This window comes from Bombina bombina, chromosome 7 (genome assembly GCF_027579735.1).
Source record: "Bombina bombina isolate aBomBom1 chromosome 7, aBomBom1.pri, whole genome shotgun sequence".
NCBI classification, from domain to species: domain Eukaryota; kingdom Metazoa; phylum Chordata; class Amphibia; order Anura; family Bombinatoridae; genus Bombina; species Bombina bombina.
In genome coordinates, this window is record NC_069505.1 from 136,463,164 (window position 1) to 136,481,246 (window position 18,083).

At 42.9% G+C, this 18,083-nt stretch overlaps 1 protein-coding gene across 1 annotated transcript in view; it reads left to right on the top strand.

The window, feature by feature from the left end:
• The window catches only part of MADD (MAP kinase activating death domain), a 372,537-nt gene that overhangs the window by 187,846 nt on the left and 166,608 nt on the right, over positions 1–18,083 (top strand). The window contains exons 18-19 of the mRNA XM_053720335.1: positions 12,115–12,265; positions 12,649–12,858. Coding sequence (XP_053576310.1) covers positions 12,115–12,265; positions 12,649–12,858 — 361 coding nt within the window. The remainder of the gene's footprint in view (positions 1–12,114; positions 12,266–12,648; positions 12,859–18,083) is intronic.

Below are 18,083 nucleotides of genomic sequence, written 5' to 3' on the forward strand. Positions count from 1 at the left end.
GTGAACCCATCAGGACCAGGTGCCCTGTGGGGTGCTAGGCCATCTATGGCTACTTTACTAGCGTAAACTGCCGTCCCAACTCGTTCTTGGATTCCTCAGAGAGTGTGGGTATAGGTAGTTTTTCTAGGAATCTGAGGATGTTGTTATGGTCAGGTTTGCCAGCTACTTCTGATTTCTCGATGTTGTAGAGGGAAGAATCTTAATTAGGGAATGCAATGCCTATTTCCTTTGGAGAGTGTACTATGCCATTGTGTGTTGCAATGCGGGGTATCCTCTGCTGTAGTGTGCGCTTGCGGAGCTTGTTGGCTAGAAGCCTGTCTGCCCTATTTCCTTTGGGGTAATACACATTGTTTGAGTTTATGGAGATTCTCCTGAACCCGTGTCAGATCTCTCTTGGAGATCTCGTCTCTGATGAGTCCAATTTGATGGGCCACTTGGGTGCTAGGGCTCATTTTGTTCATTTGCTCCAGGATGCGGAGATCTCCATATAATTTTGCTATTTCTGTTTACATAGTCGGGCCGCTTTTTGTATGAAGTGTCCGCGTAGGTACGCTTTAAGGGCGGCCCATACCATGCTCACATCAGTGATTCCCGTGTCATTGTGTGATAGAAACTCCTTCACAATCTCCTGAAGTGTTGGGAGTTCCATATCAGACAGCCATTGCTCATGGAGTCTCCATGGGGGTCTATTGGCCAGGGTTTGCATCTTGGTAAAGTCTAAATAGACCATGTCATGGTCTGACCACGTGCATGGTCTGATGGTAGGGTTGACAAGTTGGTCCAATGACCACGAGTCACAAAATATGTGGTCCAGTCTGGAGTATGAGTTATGTGCCTTCGAGAAGTGTGTATAGTCTTTTACTGAGGGTGCCAGGCACCTCCAGGCGTCATAAAGATTGTGTTGATATATGAGTTTCCTAAAGGCATTAGAGGTGGAGGAAATGTTTCTATTCGAGCGCCTAGAGATAGTGGACTTTTTGTCATTGGCTGGGTCCCAGACCATGTTAAAGTCTCCCCCTATTATTAAGTGTCCTCTTTTAATCTGTTCTATGTGTGCTAGCAGCTTACGGAGGAATGGAATTTGCTTGGAATTAGGTGCATACAGTGAGACTAATGTGAACAATGTGTCATTGAGTAGGCAGATGAGTATCAGAAATCTACCTTCATTATCTCTCTCGATATATTCCATTTTAAAGGATAAATCCCTACTGATCAAAATGGCGACCCCTTTATTTTTGCCTTCTGTGCTGGAGGCAGTCTCACATACTGGATAGAGCCGAGAAATCCCAGATGTCCGGGGTTCCCCCATCCAATGGGTCTCCTGCAAGAGCATAATGTGTACTTTGTGTGTAGAGGTATATTGCTGCAGCAGTCTCCTCTTTGTGGGGGAATTTAAGCCTTGTGCATTCAATGTGGCTATGCATATAGGGGCCATTCTGGGAGTGAAGGGAGGGTTATCTGGGTCACCTGGAATATAAGGTCAGCCTGGTAGGCGGATGTAGGGGGCTGATCTTGTACGGAAGGAGTTAGGAGTACGTAGTGTGGTTTAGAATGAGAAGTATTATATAAACTTCAAAGAGTTAAAACTTCTTTGACTGGTTAAAAGTGATAAGTATACACTTTCGCAATGAGTGCACCGACTAGTCTATGCTAGTGGGGCACAACTTATATGTTTTTGGGGGGGAGCTAGCGGAGAGGGGTCCATGGCCCCGCCAGGCCAATGTAGGAGAAGAAAAAGAGAAAAAAAAAAGCAAAAAAAAAGCATATGTATTTAGTACTTATGTCATCCATAACATAACATTCAGTGCTGTAAACCTCTTATTATATACATTAACCTCAACAGGAGGAATCTTAAACAACGCTAATCAGTCGAACAAAAGCAATAGATAATGTCATAGCTACCTTTCCCACACTCGTTATTGTTGAAGCTACTGAGCCTAGTATGGAATACTATATGTTGTGTGTGTAGTTTCTCACTAGAGGTACAATGTGTGCTTCGTCTCTTATGGATAGGTCAGTAGAGGGAAGAAGGTTGCAGTCATGGGCTTCCTGTACTATGGTCATTGGAGTCGTTGGTCAGTGAGGGTGTTTCTCAGGTAGCTAATGTGCGTCTAGGGGGGGATTGGACTATTAAAGAGCATAGGGTTTTCGCTATCTTGTGGACCGCTGGCTGAGGATCTGTTGGTTGTCGTGGTCAGGGATCGCTGTCTATGGATTTCGGGAAGGGCAAAGTAGTCCTATAGCAATTTACCTGTACCTGGCTAAATCGAGCACTTCAGTTATCTCTGTATAGGTCAAGGTTTGGCAGGGGGTATTAAAGTGGGGTGCGGTTATAGTATATGTCCAACTCGCACTAAAGTCTCTAATGTTGTGATGGTTCCATACTCAATGGTAGCTCTTGGGTGCAGGTTCAGCCTACTCTCATTGTCCACCATGATCAGATACTGAAAGAAGTAGGATAACAGGGTATTGGAGCATACAATTATCTAGATATGCAATTCAACATAATAAAATGAAATATGAGTTCACGAGTAATAGCGGGAAACAAACATGTGTATAGGTTATGGCTAGAGTCTATCACTCAAATAAATGATCCAAGTACTAGTCTATTATCCAACTATATAACTCAGTGCAATAAAATAACAATATAAATGCAAGCAACAGTAGGAAACAAACATATTTAAGGTCTATGGTGAGTGTCCATTACTTGAGTAAATGAGCAAACTATAGTATATAATTGTTCTGATCTCACCCGTCTTCATTCTGCTCAGTCAACAAGATAGTCCTTGGGTACAAGAGAGCACTCTCTCCTGTGATGTTTCTTCTTCTCCTGTCGGAGGGTACAGCAAAGAAAATGAACAAACAAATGAGCAAGCAGGCTCTCTAAGTGTCTGTGTCCTGATGTGGACCAATAGGGTCTCTGTGTTTCTTGAGGGTCTCATTGAGTTTTCCAACAGTGCTAGAGGGTCTCTGTGGCAGTGGTTTCCACGGTGGAGCCGATGCCCTTAGGCCAGTGTTTATTTCTGTGTCGGTGGGACGATCTTCTCCATCCGAGGGGAGCAGGTTCCATTTTTGTAGCGACTCACGAGCCTGCTGGGGGGTAGAGGCCATGTACTGATGACCATCTTTGGCAATAAAGAGTTTTACTGGGAATCCCCACCTATATTTTAAGTCTCTCTCTCTCTCAGTATTTTGGTGTAAGGCTGGTAATGTCTGCGAATCTGTAGTGTGTGGGTGGAAAGGTCTGGATAGATTTGCAGTCCTGTATATTCTTCAGGTAGACGCTTGTCTCTTGCTAAAGCTCTGATAACTCTTTCTCTGTATGTATAATAATGGAGCCTCGCTATTACATCTCTTGGCTGACCACCATCAGCTGTTCGTGCTCTAACGGCTCTGTGTACTCTGTCTATGAGATTCTCAGTACCTGTCGCAGGTCCCAATACCGCTTCAAATAGTCCATGTAGGTATTTCTCCAGGTCCTGTGGTAGAACTGATTCCGGTACACCTTTAATGCGTATGTTGTTACGGCGCGATCTGTCCTCTAGATCCGCCAGCTTCAGTTCTAAATCTGTAATTTGAATGGCTAAAGATTGGGAGTAACTAAGAAGGTTGGTGTGATCTATTGCCAGATCTTCCTGCTTGCGCTCCAGCGCATCTGTTCTCTCCCCTATGAGGCCGATGTCCCTCTTCAAATCTGCATGTGACCTTTCAAATCTCTTAGTTAAGGAATCATGGTGTGAGGTCAATAGGGATTGAATGGTTTCTATCATATTGTTATTAGGACTGTTGGATGCCCCTAGAACTTGTGAGGCCTTTTGCTTTAATGTTGAGCCGGCCTGGGTGTCTGAGGCACTCCCGGTATCTGAATATTCATCTTCTGACCTCGTGTGGGCCATGTTAGAGCGGTGCTGAAAATGATCTACCACTGTTCTTTTTGGTGTGACGTGGGGTTTCTGTTTTCTTTTCTGGGCCTGCGACATCTTGTTTATTATGAGATATGAGACTGCCTATTAGTTAGTGCGTGTTGCTGCTGAGAGCCTGCTTGTTTCACATATGCTAGTAGGAATGCATTGGCCGGCGGGGCCACAAACAGGTAGAGTTCAATTACATATTGCTATGTGTTGTTCTCCACAAATAAGGAGGAATGCTCTGAGAAAGATGGTTTAGTCTGGAAGCTCTTTTGATAGATGTCTTGTCCTGTGCGGGCAGTTATTTCTACTGTGAGAGAGAGTGGTCTCTTCTTGAAATGTGTGTCTTATGCAAGTGTAACTCCTATACCCTAGAGCCGGGTATGTGGTAACTGCAGCCTTTAGTGTATACCCTGCTCCCCAGGGGATTTGCCTCCTATCGGCGAAGAGGATAAAGGGGATGAGGATATGACCCACCTGTGGTACCAGGTGGGAAATGGTGGAGAGATGGGTTAAAGTTTACGGTTGCTGGTCAGTTTTATTGGAACTTCTTAGGCTTTTTTTTTTTTTTTTTTTTTTTTTAAATTGTTTTTTTATTGAAATTAAAACATATATCATCACAACAAGAACTCGCCCTAAGGCCAAAGTTACAACAAAGATATTAATACATTTTCTATACATAGGCATTGTTGAGAAAGCAATATTCACACATAGCAAGAGAAAATACATTTCAAATCTGGTTTTGAAGATAGACAGTATCTTAGGCGAGATGAAATAAAACTTCATTTTATATTATATTGTCAGCATATGAGCTCCACATTCTAATAGTATTTTACCTAAGACCAAAATATCAGCCTGTGGAGGGTTAACATCAATATCAGCCACTCTTGGGCCGAGGAATATAGGGGGGCGGGGGATATTCAGCGGGTAAGCACCGCTATACGCATAGGGAAAGGGGTGGGGGGCGGAGCCATATATAAATGTAAGTAGTATATGGTATCTGGTATGGACTCATAAGTGTCCGATCGTAGAGACCATAGGTCTGGTAGCTGGGCTACTAAAAAGCCAAATGATATATGCTTTGGAAGGTTTATCTACTTAGGGGTAGGAAATGGGGTAAAGTAACTTCTTAACACAAAATGGAGTAACTAAATATGGGTCAAAGGCCACTCTGCTGAGCCATTCAGGGAGACCTAAACATTACAAGCATAAACTATAAAGAAATGTACACATGTCACGATAATGTCAACTCACATAGGTGTTCAGGACTGATCGAAAGGGTAACGAAACAGGTGATATATGAGCTTGTCCGAACATTGCGTATCAAACTTGCCCACTAGCAGAGGTGGAGCATGATAGAAAATATACATTTCCATATAACATTTGAGAAAATAGTAAACAGTTTAGTAACGCTGAGGTATATTTCAACATGCAAGAAACACATTATATATGTAGTACACAACATAACCTGCAAGGAGGTAAGGCAAATTATAGGATCTCTTTAACAGCAGTATATAATAGTACTAATTGTAGCAAGATAGCACCATGCACAAGGTTCTCTGAGCTAGACCTTAATAGGATTAATTGTAATCGCACTAAGTAAGTAATATGTTAGGCCTGTTATTATGTGTCTGGGGAAGTTCATTCAGGAAAGTCGACTAGTTGAAAAAAAAAGGACTTGACACACAAACAACAATGCTCTACTACACTATTTTCTTAACAGTTCAAGGCCTCAGGCATAAAAGCGATATAAACTGGACAGGTAAAACTAACCCCTCTCCTATCAAGATATGCAGAAAGATATATTGCACCGCTAGTGTAGGCTTATTAATAAAATTGGATATTACAGGGAATATAGGTAGGGAGTGTATGGGTAGACCCTCTGTGTGCTTCTAGTTAGGTGTTAGCTAGAAATGCTGTATATGTATAGCTATCCCTTCCCAGTTAGTAAGCCTGCGGCAGGGGAGGGTTGCGGGCCTATCTAATATCAACTATTAGTATTTAGGATTAGGGTGCCACCTGATGGAACCCATAGTAAATATGTAATCATAGATAGTACAGCAGGTGATGTATTCTATGTGAGGGATAGCCTAAGCTAGTGGATAACCAAGAAGGTTGATCTTTCTCCAGATATAATATTGCAAACTTTGCAAGGGCTAGCGTCTGCTATCGTAACCTGGTAGTAAGTAGTAATAGAATAGTCAAACACATAAAACCTCAGCATGGAGCTCTGTATAAGCAGGAGTTATTGGCATATGCCAAGACTTATGTGGTGTTGTGTAGCACAGAACTAGGATACACATATTTATATAATAATGTAGTCATCTTAGTTTTCCCTCAGGTTAATCTAATGGAAGCATCCTACTTTTAACCTATAGACCTATAGGTAGAAATATAAATAAAAAAAAATAAAATAAGAAAAAATAGTATAAAAAATATATGATGTTAGACACTTTTATACATTTCCATATGGGGCACAATAGGCTATATAGTGGCCAAGGATATATAGGTTCATACATCAGGAATAGTTTTGCATCCCTAATAGCTGATAAGAAGACCACTATCCCCCTCAATAGGGGAAGTAGAGATTGGTGTGTAAATTATATCACTCATGCAAACTAGTGGATAGAGCTAATTATATTCAGCCGTGACAGCTAGGCCCACTGCATACAAGTTTAAAATAATTACTGCTCAGTCACGATTAGCTATAAGCAGAAAAATGGTAAGCGCACTAATTACATCTGCATAGTATAGAGAATAACTCCTAGAGACAATTTATGCAAGTAGATTGTAAGAGAAATATTAACTCTGTTCAGCCCACACCATAAAGTTCGCTGAGGCTCATGTTTGGCCATGAATCCTCCTATACCTTGCAGCCATAATATCAAGACTCCTATGTACCCTCTAATATAGCAATGTACTCCATGTAAAAATAACTTGCAGCCTAAGCTTGTAATAACTATGTAGGGGTAGGGATTTAAATACTCTTAAATACTCAACATGTGTAAGAGAAGTTAACCATTTAGACACAGGTCTTCCAGTCAGCACACATATAATAGGACATAACAAAAAGGAGTAGACCTGCTATCATTTTCGTAAACGTAATTCTTACATAGGCAGAGAGTCACAATAAACACTATAATGAAAAAGGATTGTTCCAAACTCTGCAAGGGCCTATATATGAAGGCTCTGTAGAACTGCAGGGCCTTTCCTCTTGTGAGGGTTAAAACACTCCTAGACATAAATTTGGGGACATCAAACTGCAGAGTCAACATTATACATAATAAACATATTGTAGAGTCCAGCATATAATGCAAACTTTTTGACAAAATTGTCTCTGGAATAGAACATATGTCAACGATTGAACGGCACTGCTCAAAATTGAAAGGTGCTGTTTTGCCAAAGTACCTAGTCCCCTATCCTACATCACTGCTGGATAACTCAGTTTACCCAAGTATGCTGTGTAGGCTTATTATTATATCACCCGATTCCACGGGCTGAAAACGAGTGCTGGGTCAGCTTCATCATTTCCAGTTAGGCCAAGTAGATATGAATTGCTTTTCAGGTGATCTCGATGAACTCTCACTGTGATCACCAGCCGGTATTCGGCAGCCGCACAACTGCCAGCACTGAGCTCCAGCGGAAGCCCCAGGCCAGCAGGACCGTTGGCCTCCGCCAAGGCCAGCAACGGCAAAACATCCGAGATCCTGGCTGGAAACAAGAGATCAACGCTGTCGGGCTGACCGCTTATGTGCAGCCGCTCCTCCCAACAGCTTACTGCAGACGGGCTATTCAGCATGAGCCCAGTTAACCAAAGATGGGTAATGTTAAGGCTGCTAACGGGAGAAAATATATTATCCTCGATGTCCGGCTTCTGACCTCTCAGGATAGGGGTGGGTTTAGGGATGCTGCTACCGCACTTAGGTGATTTTTCATCAGGCATCTGGTCACTTACCCCTTCCTCCAGGTGAACAGCTTCCCCCTCTCTGGGCTGTATGGGAATCACTTGGGTTTGTTGCGATGAGGTCGCTGAGTTACATTGTGGCTCAGGATCTAGAGCCGTAGGCAGCTGCGCACAGGACCGGAGCTCCATCTGCTCCATTGTTTCTGTTTCTGATATCCCATTATGATCGGAGCTGCCTCTAATGACGCCACTCAGACAAGTGAAGTGGTAGTCCATGCAAAGCTCCAGTTTCTTTAAGTAAGCTCTTATTTCAAAGTAGCTGTCCTCCATTGTCTATAAGTGAGCCGATGGTCCTTTATAGGTTGAGCTGGCTTGTGAGTATAAGAGGATTACTATCACCAAGATGGCGGGACAACCCGCGTGGCTGCACTGCACTTAGAAGCAGATGGAGTCTCTAAGTCCACAAATATGGTTTGTTTTCCGATTGTTAATAGCATGGGGTATTTATCTGAAGTCTTCAGAATATAAATTAAAGAAAATTTCAGGGATTATATCGATGTAATACTCCATATAGGTGCCCAAAGGCCAGGAGCTACATAAAAACACGTCTGATCCTCATAGCGGTTGGCTCCGCCCCCCGGAACTTCTTAGGCTTTAATGCAGATGCGCCCCAAAGCGATAGAGCTCGTCTCTGGCTCAGCTTGCATATGTAGAAGTGCCTGCTCACTCTAGTAGGATTTTATCTCTAGTAGACTTTTCAGGTCCTGCTTGTTGTGGCTGGTGTAGACTGTTATGTGAGAGGTCTATTGTGGCGTGCAGACCCAGATGCGCAAAATGGGGGTCTGATGTAGGGCCTTCTGTTGTATATAGATAAGGCTGTCTTGGGTGCAGTCTGGCAGTTATGATCACTATTAAAATATTTATTTTTGCTTGCCTCAACACCAGCTTCAGTACTGGAGCTAGCACTGATCTAATCGGAGCGTGATGATCTTTGACTCCACCTGCGGAATACACCTAAAGTCCCTTAGGCCCTGTCACTAAGTATGCTGCATCTATGGGGCCGTGTCTTTTGTTATAAATCAAGATGTCTCAACCTTTGATGTCAATAAGCAGAAGCTCTTATGCTGTGTGCGTCTGCCTCATGCACCCTGTTCTTTCCCCAATTGCCTGAATGGTATGATGCACCTATGGACTAGCTGGGGTGGCTTAGTCAAGCAACTATGTCAGATGCGGTTTAATGTCTGTACCCTTTACTGTGTTGCGAGTGGTACTGCAGCTGATATCTGCAATGCTAGGGTAATTTGCTCAGTCTCTCTATCCCTCTTCACACAGGGGACAGTATTGGTCAAGGTGATATAGCCCCCCGTGTGGAGTATCTTACCCGCCTCTCTAGTGCTTCTGCTGCGGGATATCCAGTCACTTCCGTCTGAGTGGGCCGTGTGAAAATGGCGGCCGTTCGCGCCACTAGCTGCAGAGTCGCAGATCAGCTTCCAGGGCTCCCGCGTGGGGAAACCTGCTCCAAGATGTAGCTGCAGCCTCTGTACCAGCTTGCTCCCGTTGTTGCTGCGTGGTTTACAGGTTGAAAGGTGAGGGGCAAGTCGGCCAACCGCTACAGGCTTGATTAGATGGGCTGGGTGGGTTAGATGGGCCTCTGCGTCTCCGTTCAGGGCCGGTCTTCTGTGGACTCACGCGGTACTGACAGCCGCTGGCCTCTGTTGCTTTATCTTCAGCTCCGGAGTGGATCCCCGACCCTCCGGAGCTCAACTGAGCCTGTGTCGGATTTGAGGCCACGCAGCTGCGATATGTCAGGCGCCTGAGGTAATCCTTCACCTCCGCTTGTAGCAGGCGACAGTTCGGTGTCAAGGCAGGGTAGATTTACAGGCTCAAATATCCAGTCTAAGTATGCCTACACCTTGACCACCCAGTTAGATTTCCTATGGTCAAAGTTGAGTCTGGTTGGAAAGGTTATAATAGTTTATAAATTTTATATAGCAGAGAGCTGTCAGCTAACACCTCTGCTCCCTTAGGCAGCTAGCTCCGCCCCCCCTTTTACACAATCTTGATGTGGTTCGTACTTTAAAATTTTATTTACAAGCTACGAAGGATTTTCGTCAAACATCTGCTTTGTTTGTGGTCTACTCTGGACAGAGGAGAGGCCAAAAGGCTTTGGCAACTTCTCTTTCTTTTTGGCTAAGAAGTATAATCCGCTTAGCTTATGAGACTGCTGGCCAGCAGCCTCCTGAAAGAATTACAGCTCATTCCACTAGAGCGGTAGCTTCCACATGGGCTTTTAAGAATGAGGCTTCTGTTGAACAGATTTGTAAGGCGGCGACTTGGTCTTCGCTTCATACTTTTTCTAAATTCTACAAATTTGATACTTTTGCTTCTTCGGAGGCTATTTTTGGGAGAAAGGTCTTACAGGCAGTGGTGCTTTCCGTTTAAGGGCTGCCTTGTCCCTCCCTTCATCCGTGTCCTATAGCTTTGGTATTGGTATCCCACAAGTAATGGATGAATCCGTGGACTGGATACACCTTACAAGAGAAAACAAAATGTATGCTTACCTGATAAATTTATTTCTCTTGTGGTGTATCCAGTCCACGGCCCGCCCTGTCATTTTAAGGCAGGTGTTTTTTATTTTTAAACTACAGTCACCACTGCACCCTATAGTTTCTCCTTTCTCTTGCTTGTCTTCGGTCGAATGACTGGGAGTGGCAGTTAGGGGAGGAGCTATATAGAAAGCTCTGCTGTGGGTGTCCTCTTGCAGCTTCCTGTTGGGAAGGAGAATATCCCACATGTAATGGATGAATCCGTGGACTGGATACACCACAAGAGAAATAAATTTATCAGGTAAGCATAAATTTAGTTTTTCACCATTTTACTTTCCTGTTATATTTTGTCATGTATTGTATGCTTGTTGGTGTAATCTGTGGGCGTTAAATGCATGCTGGGTTTTTTCCACCCTACCAAAATACACTAAGCATTTGCAGCTTTATTTCATCCAGTATAGTTTCAAAATTTGAAAAAGAGAGCTTCAGAGCTCCCTTGCATCCTTTCCTCTGTTTCATATGGAATGCAAATGGCTGTCGGTGGTGAAACCATTCGCAAGCTCTAATGGCTTCCTCCAAAAAACATAAAATAATGTGGGACTGCTACATTGCAGAAAAGGATTTCCACAGAGGGAGGGATCTACTACCTACAAAAAATGTGTTATTAAAGGGGAGAGGGGGGCCTTACAGAACAATTGCTTGGAGCGGGAGGTGGGGAGGATGAGGGGGGCTGCTACACTACAGAAAAATGTTTTTTTGAATAAATAAAAATACATGTATAAATGTATATAAACTGGGCACTGGCAGACAGCTGCCAGTACCTAAGATGGCAGACAATAGTTGGGGGGAGGGGTTGGAGAGCTCTTTGGGGAGGGTAAGGGTGGAATCCTTAACTGCAGATTTTTAAAATAAATAAATAAATGCCCTAAAACTTCACATTCACATTAGCATTGTCTGCCAGTACATAAGATGGTGGTGACCAGTGGGGGGTGAGGGAGGGATCAAGTAGGGATTAGGGGATGGGAGGTATCAGGTTGAAGGGTAATCTCTACACTACAGTTAAACTTAACCTTACATGCTACCTGATCAACCTCTACACTGCCGGTATTTTTAGAAGTGTTGTGCACAGCTGCAATTAGCAGCCTTCCAATTACCAAAAGGCAATGGCAAAGCCAAGTATGTCTGTTATTTCTGAACAAAGGGGATCCCAGATAAGCTTTTCCAACCATTTGTCTTATGACTGCAGTAGTTGTGTGTAAATAATATCAGCGATGACCCCAAAGTTTGTGATTTTTTTTTTTTTTTTAAATATGATCACATTTGGCTGCAAAACGGTGGCATGAAATATACCGAAATGGACCTAGATCAACACTTTGTTGTTTAATATATATACATAATATATATATATTTTTTGATAGGTAAATAAAAACAAAAAACAGGCTCTATGTCTGTTTAAATGGAGTGATAGCAAAAATGCTAAAATTTCTCTGATCTTTTGGGGAAGTTTTTTTCTTAAATTCCTGGTCTTTAAGGGGTTAATGGTACAACAGTGATATGTGTATATTATCTTTTAAACACCCATTTTATGATTTCATAAAATTTTAAATGTTAAGATGGAAATTGCTCATATTCATTATCTACAGGAACCGTCAAGGGTGTAATGGGATAGCTCTTTCTAGTGAAACTTAGTGGCAGGATTTGAAACTGCTGGTGTAATAGAGTTTAATCTTTTTTTCTATTTTTTCCCATTGTGCAGGAAATAAGCAAAAAAGTCTACAAGGGCATGCTTGATCTGCTGAAATGCACTGTGTCCAGCCTAGAGCAATCCTACGCCAACGCTGGACTGGGAGGCATGGCTAGCATCTTCAGTCTGCTGGAAATAGCTCATACACATTATTACAGCAAAGGTAAAAAAGCCAGAAGAGAGTTCATTTTGGTAGAATTCAGGGAAAAGTATGTTGTGGTTTGAGTTCCTCTTCATTACATCTAGATTAGATTGATCTCTTTGTATACAGCTGAATAACTTTCTTTTCATTCTCTTTTTTTATTTCCTTACTATGCTTACCTGAATCTGGGGATTTTCTCCTTGTATATATGTCTTCCTCCCATCTTACCTTTTCTATATTGCTATAAATTAACATATTTCCTTCAAATGTATCTTCTTTTTTTTTACGGTCTTCTTTACTTATGTTGTTGTCTTCCTTTCTTTTTTCTCTCTCTTGTTCTCTGTCTCATTCTTTCTCTGTCCCTGCTCTCTCTGTCCCTCGTTCTGTCACTCTTTCTCTAAAAGAACCTGAAAAAAGGAAGCACAGTCCTTCAGCAGATGGAGCTGTTACTCCTGTATCTAGGGATGCTGTTCCTTCCCAAAGGGTTGAATCTCGACCTGCCCCCCAGCTACCCACCCAACAGCTGTTACCCCGCCCATCAGGCCCAGTTGGCAAAGGGGCAAGAGAATTTGATACCCGAAGTCTTAAAGAAGAGAATTTTGTGGCATCCATTGGTGTGTATAGAACAGCAGGAATGGTACATGAGGCATCACTGCATCGCTCTCCCCTGCAACCCACTCCCATCATTCGTGCTCAGACTCACCCCATGGTTTCCCCTCTCCCCCTTTAGGGTGTGGGTTAAGTATTTTCAGTGCTCTTGAGAGTCCTACATAGTTCTTTCTGACATTGGGTGGGATACTCAGGGCGATAAAGGGGTCTCCTTAAGTAAGGGGAGCAGATAGTTGTTGAGTAGTAATGCAAAATTTGGAAATGAATGTGTGAGGAACATATGTGAGTTGGTGTGGGAGTAATTGTGGGGACAAAGTATATCTTTGCTCACCCTAGCAGTACTCACCAGCAAAGACTGGTCACTTTAAAAGGGTGCAATTCAGAAGCCCTTTTCATGTGGTTGTGAAACTCCTTGCACATCCTTTTTTATTTATTAGACAGGATGGTGCTTTCCTTTAGCTTTCAGGCGCTGCTGTTTATAAGTGTCTGTGTTGTCAATGATTGATGCAGGCTTCATCACGGTGTGCCACTTTGTGTTCTGTCATATTGCATTCTCCCCTATATGCTAGGGCTGTTGGCACTGCATATTCATTGAAGTTCTTGTCCATTAGTGTGTGTGTGTGTGTGTATATAATTTATTATTTATTTTGTATTAAAACATACAGCCCCATAATAAACGCATATCTCTTGATACGTGTAAAATGTAAATTGTTTGCTACAGTTAATGGTATGATATGAGAAGACAACTGAGCTGTTTTATGGTTTTGTCATCTCATGTATAGTATACAGATGGTGGTTCCAGCCTTAATCCTTACAACATACCAAGAATTAACAGCTCAGTAGCTTGTTCTATGGTGAATTGCCTTCTAGGAGCAACCTCTTTTAGCCCAGTTCTGCTTTTCACAGAAGAAAAACTTCCTGAAGTATATCAGTCTGATCCCGCCGAGTATGGTTAGCCCAGCACTGAAATAGGCAATTCTCCTCTGAACAAAGAACATGACAACCCCAGACGATTGTTTTGTCCTTCTGTGGGCCCGATCAGTGAGGTGCAGCCTTATTTCTCAAAGCTCACTAGGCAAGGAGTTCACGTCTGGTTTTCCCCGTAACCCTTATGGAGACCGCCCCAGGGTCATAATACAAATGCATACAAAGAGAGGAGCACTCTACCAGGAACGAACAACAGCTCAGTAGCTTGTTCTATGGCAAGTTACCACCTCTCTTAGCCCAGTGTTCTTAGACTAATATGGCTGCATCTCACTGACAAGGCCCACAGAAGGCCGAAACGATCATCTGGGGTTGTCATGTTCCTTGTTTAAAGGAGAATTGCCTGGTATTTCGGGACCAGACTGACCATACTTGGCGGGATCAGACTGATATACTTCGGGAAAGTTTTCCTCTGTGAAAAGCACAACTGGTCTAAAAGAGGCTGATCCTTGGTGGTAACTCTCCATAGAACATACTATTGAGCTGTTGTTCGTTCCTGGTGGAGCGCTTCTCTTTTTGTATGCCTAATGTAAAGAAACACTGACTTATTCATGTTTAGTAGGCAGTTGGAGACCATGTTAAATTCTTCCTGAAACTCTGTTAATGTAACCATTACCACCCACATATAGTAAAGTAATTACTTTAGCTTAGTTTCTCCAACATAGGTGTGTCCGGTCCACGGCGTCATCCTTACTTGTGGGATATTCTCTTCCCCAACAGGAAATGGCAAAGAGCCCAGCAAAGCTGGTCACATGATCCCTCCTAGGCTCCGCCTTCCCCAGTCATTCTCTTTGCCGTTGCACAGGCAACATCTCCACAGAGATGGCTCAGAGTTTTTTGGTGTTTAAATGTAGTTTTTATTCTTCTATCAAGAGTTTGTTATTTTAAAATAGTGCTGATATGTACTATTTACTCTGAAACAGAAAAGAGATGAAGATTTCTGTTTGTAAGAGGAAAATGATTTTAGCAACCGTTACTAAAATCGATGGCTGTTTCCACACAGGACTGTTGAGAGGAATTAACTTCAGTTGGGGGAAACAGTGAGCAGACTTTGGCTGCTTGAGGTATGACACATTTCTAACAAGACTTGGTAATGCTGGAAGCTGTCATTTTCCCTATGGGATCCGGTAAGCCATTTTCTTAATTTTCAATATAAGAATAAAAGGGCTTCACAAGGGCTTTAAAGACTGGTAGACATTTTTCTGGGCCAAAACGATTACTTTATAAGCATATTTAATGGTTTATAACTTTGGAGAGTTATTTTAATCTTGGGAATTTTATTAAAAAAAACGGCAGGCACTGTATTGGACACCTTTTTCACTGGGGGCCTTTTCTAGTCATAGGCAGAGCCTCATTTTCGCGCCACTAATGCGCAGTTGTTTTTGAGAAGCAAGGCATGCAGATGCATGTGTGAGGAGCTCAGACCCACTGAAAAAGCTTATTGAAGGCGTCATTTGGTATCGTATTCCCCTCTGGGCTTGGTTGGGTCTCAGCAAAGCAGATACCAGGGACTGTATAGGGGTTAAATGTAAAAACGGCTCCGGTTCCGTTATTTTAAGAGTTAAAGCTTTCAAATTTGGTGTGCAATACTTTTAAGGCTTTATGACACTGTGGTGAAATTTTGGTGAATTTTGAACATTTCCTTCATACTTTTGCGTATATTCAGTAAAAAAGTGTGTTCAGTTTAAAATTTAAAGAGACAGTAACGGTTTTATTTTAAAACGTTTTTTGTGCTTTGTTATCAAGTTTATGCCTATTAACATGTCTGAACTATCAGATAGACGATGTTCTGTATGTTCGGAAGCCAAGGTTCCTCTCCATTTAAATATATGTGTTGAATGTGACAAACAAAGTAGGGACAATGATGCCACTGATAATAATGTTGCCCAAAATGATTCCTTAAGTGAGGGGAGTAAGCATGGTACTGCATCATCTCCTTCTATGTCTACACCAGTCTTGCCCACTCAGGAGGTCCCTAGTGAATCTAGTGCGCCAATCCTCCTTACTATGCAACAATTAACGGCTGTAATGGATAATTCTATTAAAAACATTTTAGCCAAAATGCCCACTTATCAGCGAAAGCGCGACTGCTCTGTTTTAGATTCTGAAGAGCATGAGGTCGCTGATGATAATGGTTCTGACATGCCCTTACACCAGTCTGAAGGGGCTAGGGAGGTTTTGTCTGAGGGAGAAATTTCAGATTCAGGAAAAATTTCTCAACAAGCTGAACCTGACGTTATTACATTTAAATTTAAATTGGAACATCTCCGCGCTCTGCTTAAGGAGGTGTTATCTACTCTGGATGATTGTGACAATTTGGTCATTCCAGAGAAATTATGTAAGATGGACAGGTTCCTAGAGGTCCCGGTGCCCCCCGAAGCTTTTCCTATACCCAAGCGGGTGGCGGACATTGTAAATAAAGAATGGGAAAGGCCCGGCATACCTTTTGTCCCTCCCCCTATATTTAAGAAATTATTTCCTATGGTCGACCCCAGGAAGGACTTATGGCAGACAGTCCCCAAGGTCGAGGGGGCGGTTTCTACTCTAAACAAACGCACCACTATCCCTATAGAAGATAGTTGTGCTTTCAAAGATCCTATGGATAAAAAATTAGAGGGTTTGCTTAAAAAGATGTTTGTTCAGCAAGGTTACCTTCTACAACCAATTTCATGCATTGTTCCTGTCACTACAGCAGCGTGTTTCTGGTTCGAGGATCTAGAAAAGTCGCTCAGTCAAGCATCCTCTTATGAGGAGGTTATGGACAGAGTTCAAGCACTTAAGTTGGCTAACTCTTTTACCTTAGACGCCACTTTGCAATTAGCTAGATTAGCGGCGAAAAATTCAGGTTTTGCTATTGTGGCGCGCAGAGCGCTTTGGCTGAAGTCTTGGTCAGCGGATGTGTCCTCCAAGAACAGATTGCTTAACATCCCTTTCAAGGGGAAAACGCTGTTTGGCCCTGACTTGAAAGAGATTATTTCAGACATCACTGGGGGAAAGGGCCACGCCCTTCCTCAGGATAGGTCTTTTAAGGCTAAAAATAAAACAAATTTTCGTCCCTTTCGCAGAAACGGACCAGCCTCAAATTCTACATCCTCTAAGCAAGAGGGTAATTCTTCTCAAACCAAGCCAGCCTGGAGACCGATGCAAGGCTGGAACAAAGGTAAGCAGGCCAAGAAGCCCGCTACCGCTACCAAGACAGCATGAGATGCTGGCCCCCGATCCGGGACCGGATCTGGTGGGGGGCAGACTCTCTCTCTTCGCTCAGGCTTGGGCAAGAGATGTTCAGGATCCTTGGGCGCTAGAAATAGTTTCTCAAGGTTACCTCCTGGAATTCAAGGAACTACCCCCAAGGGGAAGGTTCCACAGGTCTCAATTGTCTTCAGACCAAATAAAAAGACAGGCATTCTTACATTGTGTAGAAGACCTGTTAAAAATGGGAGTGATTCATCCTGTTCCATTAGGAGAACAAGGGATGGGGTTTTACTCCAATCTGTTCATAGTTCCCAAAAAAGAGGGAACATTCAGGCCAATTTTGGATCTCAAGATCCTAAACAAATTTCTCAAGGTCCCATCGTTCAAGATGGAAACCATTCGGACAATTCTTCCTACCATCCAGGAAGGTCAATTCATGACCACGGTGGATTTAAAGGATGCGTATCTACATATTCCTATCCACAAGGAACATCATCGGTTCCTAAGATTCGCCTTTCTGGACAAGCATTACCAGTTTGTGGCACTTCCATTCGGACTAGCCACTGCTCCAAGAATTTTCACAAAGGTACTAGGGTCCCTTCTAGCGGTGCTAAGACCAAGGGGCATTGCAGTAGTACCCTACTTGGACGACATACTGATTCAAGCGTCGTCTCTACCTCAAGCAAAGGCTCATACGGACATTGTCCTAGCCTTTCTCAGATCTCACGGGTGGAAAGTGAACGTAGAAAAAAGTTCTATATTCCCGTCAACAAGAGTTCCCTTCTTGGGAACAATAATAGACTCCTTGGAAATGAAGATTTTTCTGACAGAAGCCAGAAAATCAAAACTTCTAAGCTCTTGTCAAGCACTTCATTCTGTTCTTCTTCCTTCCATTGCGCAGTGCATGGAAGTAATAGGTTTGATGGTTGCGGCAATGGACATAGTTCCTTTTGCGCGAATTCATCTAAGACCATTACAACTGTGCATGCTCAGACAGTGGAATGGGGATTATACAGATTTGTCCCCGACGATCCAAGTAGATCAGAGGACCAGA